Source organism: Tachypleus tridentatus, chromosome 12 (genome assembly GCF_004210375.1).
Source record: "Tachypleus tridentatus isolate NWPU-2018 chromosome 12, ASM421037v1, whole genome shotgun sequence".
Lineage (NCBI taxonomy): Eukaryota > Metazoa > Arthropoda > Merostomata > Xiphosura > Limulidae > Tachypleus > Tachypleus tridentatus.
Genome location: NC_134836.1, coordinates 67,373,830 through 67,390,633, shown reverse-complemented (window position 1 = coordinate 67,390,633; position 16,804 = coordinate 67,373,830). Strand labels below are relative to the sequence as shown.

The window sequence follows — 16,804 nt, the reverse complement described above, 5'->3', positions numbered from 1 at the left end:
CTGATTTAAAACTCGTCTTGCTCACAGTTTTATTGTATTATGCATATTTTCGTTAATTTGTTACTCATGCAACTGTTAGCGGCTCTGAGATTACAGCTGACGTTTACACGAAGAAATAAAAACGTGCACAATGTTTTGATGATTTTTCTTCACGAGAGGTCTCTGAACGCCATTTATCTTATAGTGTTGTTTGTTTTGTGTTTTGAATTTCGCGCAAAACTACTCGAGGGCTATCTGCGCTAGCCGTCCCGACTTTAGCAGTGTAAGACTAGAGGGAGGGCAGCTAGTTATCACCACCCACCGCCAACTCTTGAACTATTCTTTTATCAACGAATAGTGGGATTTATCATCACATTATAACGCCCCCACGGCCGAAAGGGCGAGCATGTGTGGTGCAACTGGGATGAGAACCCGTGACCCTCAGATTACGAGTCGAACGCCTTAACCTACCTGGCCACGCCGGACCGTCTTACAGTGAAGACGAGGGTTACTATATATATAAATGTACGTGTGTGTGTCTCGTAGTTCTATGGAAGCATCACTGACGAAACGTTTAGAGAAATAGAAAAGAGTATGGGTTTGGGTTCTATATATATAACAAAAGTAATTTTGACTCAGTAAACATAATTTAAAGGAAAAGTCGCGCTTATAACGGTTTGTAGAGGTAGAGTGCTCTGTCTGTTCACCCACACCAGAAGATTAGGAACTGCTAACACAAAACTGAACAAACTGGGGAAATATTTGAAACACTTTAATTTCTTTGCTACTATAATTCTGTTTGGAGGATCACGTTCATCCTTTAGTTAAGAACCATAACCTTCCAAGAATCCACCAGGAAAATAAGCTGTTACATCAAGAAGTTTACGGGCCCGGCCTGGCCAGGTGGGTTAAGGCGTTCGACTCGTAATTCGAGGGTCGCGGGTTCGAATCCCTGTCGCACCAAACATGATCGCCCTTTCAGCCGTGGGGCGTTATAAAGTGACGGTCAATCCCAATATTCGTTGGTAAAAGAGTAGCCCAAGAGTTGGCGGTGGGTGGTGATGACTAATTGCCTTCCCTCTAGTTATACACTGCTGAATAGGAACGGCTAGTGCAGATAGCCCTCGAGTAGCTTTGTGCAAAATTCAAAAAACAAACAAATATCAAGAAGTTCTTAATAAATCTATCGTTCGCAGCGATAAGTCATTTCTCTTTGAATGATTTTTGTGGAAGGCTTAATATTCTAACAAAAACCTCGAATAAAAAGTAGTTAAATTGTAAATATTTAAACCAAAGGTAAATTGTGAAGTAATAAATTATATATACAAAAACTGATTTAACGTTATAAATCCATACATAAGGAAACAAAAATCGGTAATGAATAGAATACTTTTAACCACCATTTGGGTAACCATTTTGTTAACGATATTTTAGGCTGTGGTACCATAATATCACACGAGACTTTGCAAGCTCAGGAGATTTCGGTTAGCTTTAAATCATTATACTAAGTTAACAATACAAAATAATCTTTGTAATCTTAACACTCAATTCAAATGTTATAAATATTACAACTGATAAAACCTAATGAAACGAACTACAACTTAAAAGACAAAAGTGTTTATTAAAAGGAAGGATTTAATACGAAATGTTTGCTCGTTATATCTATACGGCTTACTAATACACGATACGTTATTATACTAATAAAGTTTCATGTATTTTATTTACAATAATAAAACTGAGTATTATTTTTTTGTACTTGTTGTTCTTTCCCTTTTAAACACATATTTAATCAGGGTTGTTTTTGTTATTAAGCACAAAGCTACACAAAGAGGTTTCTGTGTTCTGCTCATCACATATATCGAAACTCGGTTTCTATTAATATAAGTCTCAGGCACATCACTGTGTCACTGGGGAGGGCGATTATTCAAGGAAACTTTACACAATTCCAAAACACTGTGGTGAAAATACAATTACTTAAGTTTTATTTTTGTGGTATGTTCATTTGCAGATTGAAGTTGTAGTAATTCTCATGTTTGGGTGTTTTATATTTTTTTCAAATATAAGGGAAAATACTGCATATTGTGACTTTTTTTTATCTATATATCTTTCTTATCTTTTATGTCGTGACATCGTTTGGATGTCTTTTGGTTAAGTTTACAACCTTCTCTCAAACAGCTTTCTTATATTCTTATCTAAACGTTTTACATTCTGTTTTTCTATTCCAAAGGTATTTATTTCTATCATTTTGCGTTATATATATATATGTGTGTGTGTGTGTGTGCAGAATATTTCCCTTTAGTTATATATATATATACATCCATTAATAATATTTCTTGTTTTGTATGTCGATAAAAATGCAGTCACCATATTACTAATATTTTTTCTCGTTCTGTATGTTAGCTGAAGACGTTTAATAAGCAACATACACTTCATTGCGTGACAGTTCCTGGTAGATTAGACTAGTGTTTGCTTAACGTAGAAAAACAATAAGACAAAACTTTATTTATGTTTATAACACACACCGCCTATTTGCATATTATGAAGCCTCCTTTCTGCACAGTTGTAGTATATGCAAACAATCGGTACAACATTTAAAAAAGAAAAGTACAATCTAGATTTGTTAATCTATATACTCTCTTCAAAACAAGAAACGCAAAAGGGATATTTTTGTTAATTTAAAGAGAAATATATGTAATAACGTTACAAGCTCAGAGTATGTGATATTACACGTGTTAAGGCACTGATTGTCAGACCAAAATGACTTTCCACTTTGAAAACGGAGGAAAACATCGGATTTTTCGCCAAAACGCATGCGTGTCCAATAAATTTGTTTGAGAGATCTGCATGTTCTGCAATTGCAACATGTGCAAAATCCCTATAAAAGTGACGGGTTATCGGTTTCCATAGCTCAGTGTTAAGCCACCGACACGCAATACAGTTACGCCAAGACTGACTGAAGCACAACGCAACAACGCCATTGATCGCTTGGAAGCAGGCAAATCTTGATCAGATGTTGCCAGAGCTGTGAATGTCCTTCAAGCACCATCACAAGGCTATGGAATCGTCACCAACAACATGGATCAATTCGTGACCGTCCACGATCTGGCACACCTCGTGTGACCACGCCCGCACAAGATCGCAACATCCGGTTACGTCACCTTCGGGATAGAACCACCACTGCGACGTCTACTGCTTCAACCATACCAGGGCTGCGTAGGATTTTCGATCAGACCGTACGCAACCGTCGACGAGATTCTTAGGCCCCATGTGCAACCCATCATGGTGAACGTCAACGACGTTTTTCAATATGACAACGCCCGTTTTCACACAGCCGACTCACCACTGTCTTCTTGAGACACAACAACATCAACGTTCTTCCCTGGCCCTCCAGATCACCAGATTTAAACCCCATCGAACATCTTTGGGACGAGTTGGACAGACGTCTGCGACGGCGACAACCTCAACCGCAGACACTACCTCAGCTTGCAGCAGCTTTGCAGGCTGAGTGGACAGCCATTCCACAGGATGTGATTCGTCATCTCATCGCTTTCATGGGCAGGAGATGCCAAGCAGTTATTGATGCTCACGGGGGGCATACTCGTTATTGACGTTGAGTGACGTTAAACTTCAACTAGTGAGCGTGGACTTCGCCTTTGCAGACTTTGGATGTTCAGCAGTGAATGTGCAAAGTTTCACATATGTCATACAGAACTACCCGAAATAAACTTGTTAACAATTTCTCTCATATTTTGCCTTTTGCGTTTCTTTTTTTGAAGAGCATATTATTTTCAAGGGTACTTTACCTGTAAAGTTATTACTTTGTTAATTTAAGAAATCATTCAAGGTATTTAACTTTTACATGATCTTAAAACAGTGATGGTTTCCAACAGTTCGGCTGTATCAAAATATTGAATAAGTGAAAACACTGAAACCATCGATTTTAACTTAATGGTTATTTATAAAAGGTTTTTATCTAAAATGTAATATTCGCGAGGAGAAAACTTGTATTTTCATGTGTATAAAGAGGTGCTAAAACTGATTGCAATGAAGTTAACATGTTCCAAACTGTGGAATATTTCACAAAATATCGAATTCTCCTGTGACCAACAAAAGGCAGAGATACTGTGGTTGAACAAAAAGCTCGACTAATGCTATCTGATTGCACATGAAATTGTGTCATGACATACACACAAAAAAAAAAACATATATACACACACTAATTCCAGAATTCATCCATCAGGTTCACTTCTTGCGAATTGACGTCAGATTATTATACGTTTGAATTTGTAATTTGTATAATGTGCCTGTGGTACAAGAACTTCAGTCTAGGGGTTAGAAAATACGTGCTAATTGTAATAAAAATCTTCTCTTTATTGCAGGGATTGAGCCCAAGAAATTTACTCGACATTTTATTAAAGAAAGTGCAACCACTAGAACATTTAATGATTTAGTTTCACAAATGTTTTTAGTTCCCAAACAAAACTAATTATTCCATTTTCAATATTTAAATAATTATTTAATATCATGTGAATTTATTACATTTTCAAATAAAAAGAACACCCCTCTGTTTTATTCAAAAAAGTTGTATAGTTTTCACATATTTCAGTTTCTGTATTGAACGAACAGAGCTGCATCTTATTCTGACTGGTATCTCCATATGAGATAAAAACAGTCTTGTTCTAAAGGACAGTACACTCACCATATCAGGAGTACAATACTGGTATTATTTCGGTGTATGTGCTGCTTTAGCTTTATAACTGTTGTTTATTATTAATGTTTACGTGAAAACTTACTTGTACATTCTGTCTACACATGGTGATATTCTTTATAACTGTTGTTTATTATTAATGTTTACATGAAAACTTACTTGTACATTCTGTCTACACATGGTGATATTCTTTATAATTGTTGTTTATTATTAATGTTTACGTGAACACTTACTTGTACATTCTGTCTACACATGGTGATATTCTTTATAACTGTTGTTTATTATTAATGTTTACGTGAACACTTACTTGTACATTCTGTCTACACATGGTGATATTCTTTATAACTGTTGTTTATTATTAATGTTTACGTGAACACTTACTTGTACATTCTGTCTACACATGATGATATTCTTTATAACTGTTGTTTATTATTAATGTTTACATGAAAACGTACTTGTAAATTCTGTCTACACATAGTGATATTCTTTCATTTGTAATCGCCCCCTAGTGGCACAGCAGCATGTCTATGGATTTACAATGCTAAAAACCGTGTTTCTATACCCCTGGTGTGCAGAGCACAGACAGCCCATTGTGTAGCTTTGTGTTTAATTTCAAACAAACTATCTGTAACCAGAATACAGCTTTACTTTTTTCTAATAACATAATGATGTTTTATTTTGTCTGTTGCAAGACCTGCTGATAAAGGTACACTGAAAACAAAAGTGCTTCCTTCTTCCCTACTGGGTCTCAAAGCAGCTGCATGTTTGACCTTTTCTACATAAAGGAGAAGTACCAATAAAAATGGGATTAGCAGAATACACTCATGTATCTTATGCTATATTTTTAGCAGTCAGTATTAAATGTTCTTTTTTTCCCTTCATCCCCATACGATTTTTGTTACTTCTAATTCCAACTTCCCCCCTCTTGTTGTTTTTTTTCTTCTTTCTTGTTAACGGTTATGTCTTCTAGAAGACCCTACACAACGAAAAGCTATGATGTTTAAAGTTGAATCCCTTCAGACAGATGGTTGTGATAGAAGTGGAATTTGGTGTTTTATATATATACGTTGGGTCTGCTATATAAACTACTTCTGTCCTAACGGATAAAAATGGAAACACATGAGTGAAAACACGTGCGTTTCTGAAGTTAAATATCTTATAACATAAGATTATCATCTATTTGGATAGGAAACTTCCAGCAAGTCAGCTTTACTCTAAATACATACTCATAAATTATTAGTTAAAGTGACAAACTATTTAGAAAGTTTTACTTAGGGCACAGTCATTTCCTATTCTCCTATAAAGTAAATAGACGGTCTGTATTATAAATATTAACAAATTTTCACACAAAATAATCTTATTAAATACATAATCCTTTAAAATGTTCCGTCTTAAAGCCTGGTACAAACATTTATCAAACAAGTCTTCGTGACTTCACTTTCTGTAGATTCAGATTTTTTTAAAATATATTTTTGTCTTCTTAAATCATGATCTACAAATAAAATGTTCTAAAAATTTTGTATGTTTTCCTTTCCATATATAAACAAGTAAAAAAAGCAAAGTACAATTATTAGTTTACTTTTCTTTAGTGAGAAAGAAAGTTTTTTTTTCGTTTAGTGACCAGTAAATTGCTTACTTTACATATAAGTTAACAATCTTTAGCTATTACAGTGTTAGCAGTTCAACGACTAATGAAATATCTACTATGAATTTAATAGATTCCTAATGCCTGACTCTTAACTTCAAATATATTCAGTCAGACGAATATAAATAGTACCTCAACTTACATTGTCCAATACAATGCTTGATTAATATACCATTTGAATTTTATATCATTGATGTATGATAAAATTTTCACGAACTATTGCTTGGACTTTCTTATCCTTGGTCTTTAACATATCACAGCCTGACGGTCAGTTAAGTCATTGAATGAATTCTCCCTAAAACACAGAAATGGATCTTTAGTTTTAATATTCCTTGTATAAAAGGTAGGTTTTATTTTTACTTACATTCTCCTTTCTTTTAAACTTCCATATTACTCGGCTAGGCAGTTAAGCTTTCATTTTAATTTTCTATAGCATCTAAATAAATTTCAAACTTTAACAGCTCTTAGTGCCACAAGTATTGTAGTGTTTGACTAAAATTTTACTTATATTACTTTTAGTCATTGGTCTTTAACTTAAACTTTTTTCAGTTTAATGAACATTTGAAAGTTTGTAAGAAGTATCCTCTATACTCTCCGTAATCCTTAGCGTTTAACTTGAACATTATTAGTAAGGATTACGTTTTATCCTTATTATTATTACATTAAAGCGATTATTTTAGAATACATTATCCTTAATTTCTTTTTTAATAACGCTAATATTAATAAACTAGAAGGCAAGTCGAGATTGATTTTAAATAGCTTTGAAATATCCTTAATTGTATTTTATAAGTTCAATGTTTTTCAGTATAACTTATCAATATTTGAAATATTTCATTTTGTTCCTTGCTCCAGACATTTGTTGTTTAAGTTTTAAAGTAAAGTAATATTAGTAGTACTACGTACAACAGAATATGATGTTCCTTTAATGATACGATTATGTTGTGGCAAATGTTAACTTCCAGTCGTCATTTCATTTCCACAACAATGAATAGAGTGACCACAATGTAAATATGTTCTTGTTATGCTGAATACGACAGTTTACTTCCATGATATTTACTAAAGAAGTTAGATTTGTAAATCACAAACAACTAAAGTTATATCATCCTTTGAATGAAGTACGTATAAGCTTCACAATTATTCAGATTTTGTAAGATTTGCAATAACTTAGAATATTTTATTAGTAATGTTGAAATACTGATATAAAAATTAATATTAAATGGATTTAATAAAGAAACTTTAAAGCAACTTTTTAAAATATTCAGTAATAAATATAAGAACGTATTAAATAAATATAAAAAATAAATTTTAAAGAAATGTTACTAAAATTCTCTGATAATTATTTTTAGTTGTTAATATAGTCATTTAACAACTTGGCAATATTTTATGCGGATGAACACCTTACCACATGTAAAGCCTTGTCTAGTGTATGAAAATTAATAGTTCCAGTAAACTTAATGGGTGGTGGTTGGGTGTTGTACTAGTTAGCTGGTTAGAACCCTTCATACCAATATAATTCGTTGACTGGGCTACCAGTTCAGTGCCTTTCTACCATAATGTGGTTGGAATGCTAACTTAAAGAAGTAAGTTTAATTCACTTACCTCCAAATGGTAGTACCTTATTTTTATTTTTTTCATTGTTTTTTCTTCTTTACTTCGACTGCAGTCACCTTCCCACAACTGACTGCAGACAGTGAACGGTTGTATAGATGTGGAACGTTGTGGACTTGAGCACCTACGTCTCGCTCTCCTATTTCTAATTATCATATTCTAATTTTATTTATTTGATTTCTTGATGTGAGACTGACGGATGGAGGTTAACACTGATAGACGACGTATCCCACACCGCAATGTGGGTCTTACTTCCCTCCAAAACCTAAGGTACATTCTATATCCTACAGTATAGTATACACCCTGGAATCCTTTCAACTGTAGCAGCGTTTTTTTATTTTTATCTTTGTTTCGGCTTGTTTTTGGTTATAACAAACTAACATTAGTCAGAGGTTTGGAGTTGCGGTTTTTAATACAGTCCTTCCTTTTGATTTGGTTTTTATTTTACCTGACATACCAAAAATAACTTCACTGAAAACTTTAAATAACTAAAGATAGAATAAAGAAAATTGCCTCACAAGAACATCTTAGTAATTAAATCAAACAACATCTTGAATTTCCTAAATCACTAATGATATATTCAATACATTATTACAAAAATGTTTATTAGAACAACTGTTATGATCCGTTGGTTTAGTGGAACGATACTTTTTGCCTTTTCTTTAAAGTTACCAGAAATACACACTAACCAGGTAAAAATAGCTGATGTTGTTAAGATGTGGTAAAAAATAATAGTTTGAGAAAGTAGGGAAGAACATACTAAAAAACCTAAACATCTTGTTACACGGACTACAACATGAAAAGATGCAGTAGTTGTGTAAGGACTACGTGCCCCGCTGCAACAGCGGTTAGTCAACGAATTTACAACGCTAAAATCATGGGTTCAATTCCCCTTTGTAAACAAAGCAACTAGCTCGAGGAGTACATACACTTGGCACGGATTAAACTTCAAAAATCGAAGTAAACTTGCCTTTCATGTTCTGAAATATTTTTACCTCTTCTTTGGGAAGAAGAAAGATTCTACTGTTGGCCTTAATGTGATACTAATGATGTCCTGACGTCACTCCATTTTCGTCTCGAAGTAAGATATTTAAACGTTTTTAATACTCTTGACGTCATGTTATATTCTTAACTCAAAATCAAGTATTTTGAGTGAAGCTATGCTCACACTTAGTAAAAAGAAGCGTTATTTTTTATTATTATTTAAGTTAACACGAATTCACTGCAGTTTACAGTAAAATAAACGTTTCTTACTGGAATTACACAAAGAATTTTGTTTCTTTACAATTTGTTAAAAGCTGTAAGAAATTTTGATATCTGATTATTGAATTTCAGGACCACGAAATATGTTTTTAAAATTTCCCATAACAATCATCATCGATTTTAGATAGAACCAAAACACAGAAACTTTGGTTGAATTTGAATTGAAGAAAAAATGTACATAAGTTAAAGTGTTAATCTTTCTCTTTGTCGAATATTGGCTGTACTTAATAAAGGGCTTTCTAATGCTAGGCCTAAAACAAGTGGAGTTACAAATTTCGAATTATTTTACATTATTTTAGAAATTCTGTACGTACATAAGTACTGTTACACTAAAGATACTCATATGACCGCAGATGTTTTGTGGACTTCTATAACTTGCTATAAATCGGCTTAGATTAGTCTGAATCTAATATTATATATGAAATGACTCATCAGTCGGAACATATTGATTAGCACTAACTACTAAACTCTTAGTCAGTTTAGGTCAGACTGAAGTTATTAAATAGCATTAACCATTGCGCATTGAGTCTCTTTATATCAGAATGAACCTATTAAATATCTCTAACTGTTAAACATTGAATTGGTTAACGCTATAATAATTTGTTTTGTTAGGAATTTCGAACAAATCTACACGAGGACTATCTGTGACAGCCGTCAGTAATTTAAAACTATAGGGAAGGCAGCTGGTTTTGGGCAACTCTTTTACCAAAGATTAGTGGGATTGACTGTAACATCATAACGCCCTTCGGCTAAAAAGACGAACGTATTAAGAGTCGAGCATCCTAACCACCAGATCCGTTAGTATAAACCCATTAAATCAATTTGTCATCTCTATTTATTACATTAATTTTACGAAACAAAAGTATTTACATTTTCATGAATATTTATTATTATTCTTTCGATATTTATTCAAACGAATATTATAAGTTAAGTCACTTCAAATAAATTATCCGAGACGACCAAACTGAACTGCATGAAGTATTCATTATTCGTTAAAACTTTACATAATATTTCCCAACCACCAATCTGTGAACCGGAAACAATCCGTTAAAACCATCCTGCTAGTCTGTGAGGCATCACAAAATAGAATATTCATACGTAAATCTTAATGGATTTTCCTTATACCTGCATTTTACTTATTATTTTTGTTGATCCACGACAATTTATATAGGCAGGGAGCCGATGTCTGGTATCAAAAAATGTTGAAACACGTTGGATTAGAAGACGAGCTGAATTATAAGTAAAATTAGAAATTCATGTTATACATGAATTATAAGCTGAATTATAAGTAAAATTAGTTATTCTAGAAAATACTTAATAACTCATATTTAGTGTCTATGTTCAGGTATTGAAAGAGACAGAACATAATGATAAAATAACATGCAATCATGTATATTGTTTTTAGCTTCTTTAACATGCTAACAGTACCAATGAAAAGCTCAACTGATATGTATAATTCCTTTTATGATTCCAATTTTCAATTTTCTTTATAAGTTTAGATTATGTATATAGTTAGCTACACAACTGTGATTGTCTGAGGTAAAAAATATATTTCATTTGTTTCGGAATTGCGGCACTTTACGCTATAACCAATGTTAACAATACAGTTGTCAGATAAAATAACTGAAGCTATTATTAAAAGACGGCTTTTCGTTTGTACGCCTGTTTCTCCGAGATGAAAATTTTACATCTCGATTTCTAATCGTATGAAACGTTCAGGAGTTCTTTATCATAAACCAAAATTATTCAAAAACCAATTTTTATTAATTTTCTCATTTTTACAAGTTTTATAACGATTTCAATTGTCGCTCTTTCTACTACTGTCCATGTTCGGACGATTTACGCACACGCAAGCTGTTTCGCCAACCACTAAAGAGCTAACAAAAAAAATGAACGCATTTCATGGCGTAGTAACCTTCGCTAGTGATTCTTAAAGTGTAAATCTTATAATAAAATTAAACATGCTTGATTTATTATTATATGCTTTTCAAGTAAAATTCACCGACTTCCTTCAAACCTTGTAGCCCAAAAAATAAGCGAAAATTTTCGATTTTATAGTAAAAGAGCACTTGTTACAACAACTTTTTTTAAAACAAAGGAGTTAAGTGACACAATGCAAACAGTTGTGCACTGGACAAAACTGTGCACGCGGTTGCAAATGTATGTGTATTAGAGAGACATTCAATTCCAGATCTGATTTTATGAACGTATCACATGACACATATTGCACACCATAGCTACGAGTAGGTAGGTATCCTTAATCTACTACCTTATTTAAAGATTGCAAAAACTAACTTGTGAATACTTCGTGGTAAGTGAAACAAGAAGTCTGTATCCATCAAGTGTTCCTGAACCACTGACCCTGAATGAGAAATAGCTAATTTCTTTATGCTTCAGGTGTCTGTAACTTTGCTTCCTTTTCATAAAAACTTGATTCATTTTGTATTATTACCTGACGATTTAAATCAATAATGAACTTTCTATCAGTTTCCAGCTGATCATTAGACATAGCATCTCTAAACATGATTAATTATACCAAATGTTAACTTGAAAGAGTGCTTGTTTAACTGAAATTACAGAATACGAAACTATCGAGCTGCAAACGGACTTTTGTAATGTATCATTTTAAGTATTTAGTGTATTGAAATAGTTAATTTTATCTATTTGTATGTCTCGTTTATTTGTATATTGATGTGTTTTACATTTTTTAATCTACCGAAGTGGATACATTTATTTTTATATACTTATTATAGTTTTTGAATTTGTTAATCACGTATCTGTTTGTTTTGTTTTTTTGGAAATTCGCACAAAGCTACTCGAGGGCTATCTGTGCTAACCGTCCCTAATTTAGCAGTGTAAGACTAGAGGGAAGGCAGCTAGTCATCACCACCCACCGCCAACTCTTGGGCTACTCTTTTACCAACCAAAAGAGAGATTGACCGTCACATTATAACGCGAGGGAGGACGAACATGTTTAGCGCGACGCGGGCGCGAACCCGCGACCCTCGGATTACGAGTCGCGCGCCTTACGCGTTTGGCCATGCGGGCCAATCACGTATCAACATTTTAGTATGATTCGTATAAAGACGAGAAATCTTGTGCCAAAATTTATATTGTCATAACAACTCAGTACAGCTGTATCTGTACTGAAGGTTCATTCTCATTTGCAAATGAACTTTTACATAAACCACCGAAAGTTACATTGCCTAAAATAATTTTTCGATCCAGGTATCACGAGATGTCGCTTTTTTTTTATGATACAAAACTTGTACCTCGTTCACTCCAATCCCTCAATTATAACGTAATTAACTTTCGGTCGTAAAAAAACTGAATCACGCGCAATAACTTCGAGTACATGATTTTCAAGTGGTTATGTATTGGTAAGTGTTTTTGTATCGGTTATTAGCTTGACTGGACGTAGTATACATTCATGATTAAAGTGGATCTAGGTATACACAGTTTTGTATTTTACGATGTAGGTATACTTATATAATCAAAACTTAATGTTCACTTACGGAAAATATTGTATCCATAATTTAACACTTCAAGTGTTTTAAATAAAAATACCATCCAAACTTTTCTTAAAGGACTATTATTAAAATTATATTGATTTCCAATATAATATAGAATTGGAATAACGGAACACACATGACAATTTTATTATTATGTTTTTCTTTGTATCTAGGATTTCCCTTGCCGATTAGGGCAAGCTACCCTGCTGTACTGCCAGGTCAGCTTAGGTAAGGGATATTCTCATAGTATTTATAATATTACTCAACTGTAATACCACAGTACTTATCATGTTACGAAACTGTAATAATGTAGTATTTACCATGTTACCTAGTTGTAGTTCCAGATACATTGATAGATAAGGAAGGCGATTTCAGAAACTTATATCATTATTCATCAGATCGCTTTAGACAAGAAAGTTTGTTATTGTTGTTGCATCTGCTAGGGTGTTGTATTGTATCTATATATATCTTGTGCAAATAACTGATCTTGGTTTTTACCTTTTTATAATCATATCAGTTCTAACTCAGTTTAATTACCAAATAAAAGTTCAAAGGGATAACTTCATTTTATAAAAACAATTTCCATACGGCAATGCAGTGGCGTATCACCAGAGATCTCAGGTGCGCCACTATTGGCGAGATGGCATACATATTTATTTAGTTCATCTCGAGTTCCCTTTTTGTTCTGAAGTCATTTCCCGTTATAGCCACAATACACAACATCTCGAGGAACTGATCCTTAAATGACTTCCGTAGATGTGAAAATATCATACAGCGTGCCGTTAAAAACAACAGTAAGCTCCGAAACCACCCTCATTTGTAAAATAAAGACTTTAATTAGGAAGAGAATCCTCTGATTGTAAAGTTACTGTAATGAAGTTAGGCATATCTCTTGGTACCATTAATAAGATACTAAACAGAAATTTGAAGTTGACTGTGGTCCGCAAGCTTCCAGACACATCAATACATCAATGGTTTGAAGCTGAAGAAGAACCACAAGCTTCTAGAAATCAACAACTGTTTTCATGAAGAAATGGCCAAAGAACAGGAATCATAGCATTTAATCTCCCGCTACACCATGGGTTTTATGTATTTAATATATGGAAGATGAAGTTCACGTGTATCGGAAGTTCTATATAAATGTTATTAAGGTATATGATTTAATATTGACCTCACTGTCTCTATTCCAAAGAAATTTGCTGTATGGATAGTAGTATGTAATCTCAACCATCTGACTGAGCTCAGTGGATAGAAAATGAAATAGTTATAAGATCAGTGTGAGACTTGGGACGTCTTTAATAAATTACAATTAACATTCTGTAAATTGTAAATAGAATTATCTTGGTAGTTACTAAACTTTTTTATTCTGTATTACTAAATACGCTTTTAGGTATCTATGCTGTTTACCAGAGAAGATTGTGACAACTGTAAGATATCATGATATAAACATTTAGACCGTACTATAATACTAAGAACGTTTTTAGGTATAATGAGTGATCTCGAGGTTTACGTTTATATTCCAGTTTACTATCAGATAAAGTTATCATTATCTATTCTTACATTCATTCTGAAATTAAGGTCCAATATTAATAATAAAACAAATTAAAACACTTGGTAATCAGGGAGGGCATAAATAAGTCATCATCTTTACTAAACATCTGCACTTTATAATCTAAAGACTACAATAAAAACATTTAGGTTAACAGTGTTTCTAACGGACTACAATAGAAACATTTAGGTAAACAGTGTTTCTAACGGACTACAATAGAAACATTTAGGTAAACAGTGTTTCTAACGGACTACAATAGAAACATTTAGGTAAACAGTGTTTCTAACGGACTACAATAGAAACATTTAGGTTAACAGTGTTTCTAACGGACTACAATAGAAACATTTAGGTAAACAGTGTTTCTAACGAACTACAATAGAAACATTTAGGTAAACAGTGTTTCTAACGGACTACAATAGAAACATTTAGGTAAACAGTGTTTCTAACGGACTACAATAGAAAACATAGGTTAACAATGTTTTAACGGACTACAATAGAAAACATAGGTTAACAGTGTTTCTAACGGACTACAATAGAAACATTTAGGTAAACAGTGTTTCTAACGGACTACAATAGAAAACATAGGTTAACAATGTTGTTAACGGACTACAATAGAAAACATAGGTTAACAGTGTTTCTAACGGACTACAATAGAAACATTTAGGTAAACAGTGTTTCTAACGGACTACAATAGAAACATTTAGGTTAACAGTGTTTCTAACGGACTACAATAGAAAACATAGGTTAACAGTGTTTCTAACGGACTACAATATAAAACATAGGTTAACAGTGTTTTTAACGGATTACAATAGAAAACATAGGTTAACAGTGTTTCTAACGGACTACAATAGAAACATTTAGGTAAACAGTGTTTCTAACGGACTACAATAGAAAACATAGGTTAACAATGTTGTTAACGGACTACAATAGAAAACATAGGTTAAGAGTGTTTCTAACGGACTACAATAGAAACATTTTGGTAAACAGTGTTTTTAACAGACTACAATAGAAACATTTAGATTAATAGTGTTTCTTGACTTTATATCACTAGCAAATAAAGCAGTAAATAACTTAATTTCCATTTATTTCAGGTAATTATGTTTCTATATATATGTATATAAAATAGATTATGCTCTAAATATGTAAGTGATATTAGTTTAAGTTGTTTTATGATGGACATAAGACGTAAGGTGGAATACTAGCGCCTTATAATACATCTCAATCGATACATTATTTATAAGTAATCGGCAATGTTTCTTTCATTTAACTCTTCAAGATATTTACACACAAAAGGTATTGTTATTCCATATTATTAGTACATGATGAGTTGTTACTTATACACATAAGCAGTGTTGCAGATCTCGTACAAACTGTATACATATTTATTTCACCCCGAAATTAAATAGCTTTTATTGACTACAACTGCCAAAAGAATGGGATAAATAATATTACAGGAGTCAGTACGTGTTCTCCCATTATTACAGGAATCAATACGTGTTCTCCCATTATTACAGGAGTCAATACGTGTTCTCCCATTATTACAGGAGTCAATACGTGTTCTCCCATTATTACAGGAGTCAATACATGTTCTCCTATTACTACAGGAGTCAATACGTGTTATCCCATTATTACAGGAGTCAATACGTGTTCTCCTATTACTACAGGAGTCAATGTGTGTTCTCCCATTATTACAGGAGTCAATACATGTTCTCCTATTACTACAGGAGTCAATACGTGCTCTCCCATGTGTTTTTATTTTCTTGATTCCCTTCAGCAGGCTGTTTCTGAGCTTGTCATGTAACCAAGGTCCACTTTCCCAACTACCAGTTAATAAATTATAAGGTATAACTACAAGACGACTGAAATATGTATTTTACGCAAATTAAAGAGGAGTTACATAGTACTGCTGGGTATGCGTTGTTGGTTGAATAGTTGAATTACCTGACGTAAACTCAGAACTGTAGGTGTGGTAAGCCACGAAACAATACTCATTAAACACTACTATACTCAAACAGTGCTCTTAAATGTGAAGGGTATACAACTTATGTCTGATCGTTCACGAACTTGAGACAAATTAGTGAAATAAGTCTTATTTCTATTTTAGATAGATAACTAGATCAGAAAAATATATGCTGTTTTGAGAATAATAAACGTAAAGAAATATTAAGTTAGAAGAGAAACATAAGAAATTGATGTTGTTTGAAATTAAGCACAAAGCTACACAATAAGCTATCAGAGCTGTGCCCACCATCGGTATCAAAACCTGGTTTCTAGTGTTAGTCCTCAGAAATACTGCTGTACCAGTGGGGGGCTGAAATGTAAATAAAGAAATAACAAACATAAATTTAAAGCGTCAGTAATACAATACTGGTTACCTACCGCCATTATGAACAAAACACGATGTAGAATAAATATATATCTAAAAACGGCTTGTTTTTAACAGATATTTTTCTCTACAAGTGGGTTTTATAGACATCGCTGATAATGTAGAATATTTGAATAGAAGCAACACGTGTAATTACAAAACAGAGTGGTATTAC

General features: G+C 33.1%; 1 protein-coding gene across 1 annotated transcript in view; it reads left to right on the top strand.

Moving 5' to 3' along the window:
* LOC143233463 (RNA-binding protein 24-like) overlaps window positions 1-16,804 on the top strand; it is a 115,715-nt gene that overhangs the window by 34,061 nt on the left and 64,850 nt on the right. Inside the window, exon 3 of the mRNA XM_076469718.1 lies at window positions 12,889-12,943. Within this exon, the coding sequence (XP_076325833.1) occupies window positions 12,889-12,943 (55 nt within the window). The remainder of the gene's footprint in view (window positions 1-12,888; window positions 12,944-16,804) is intronic.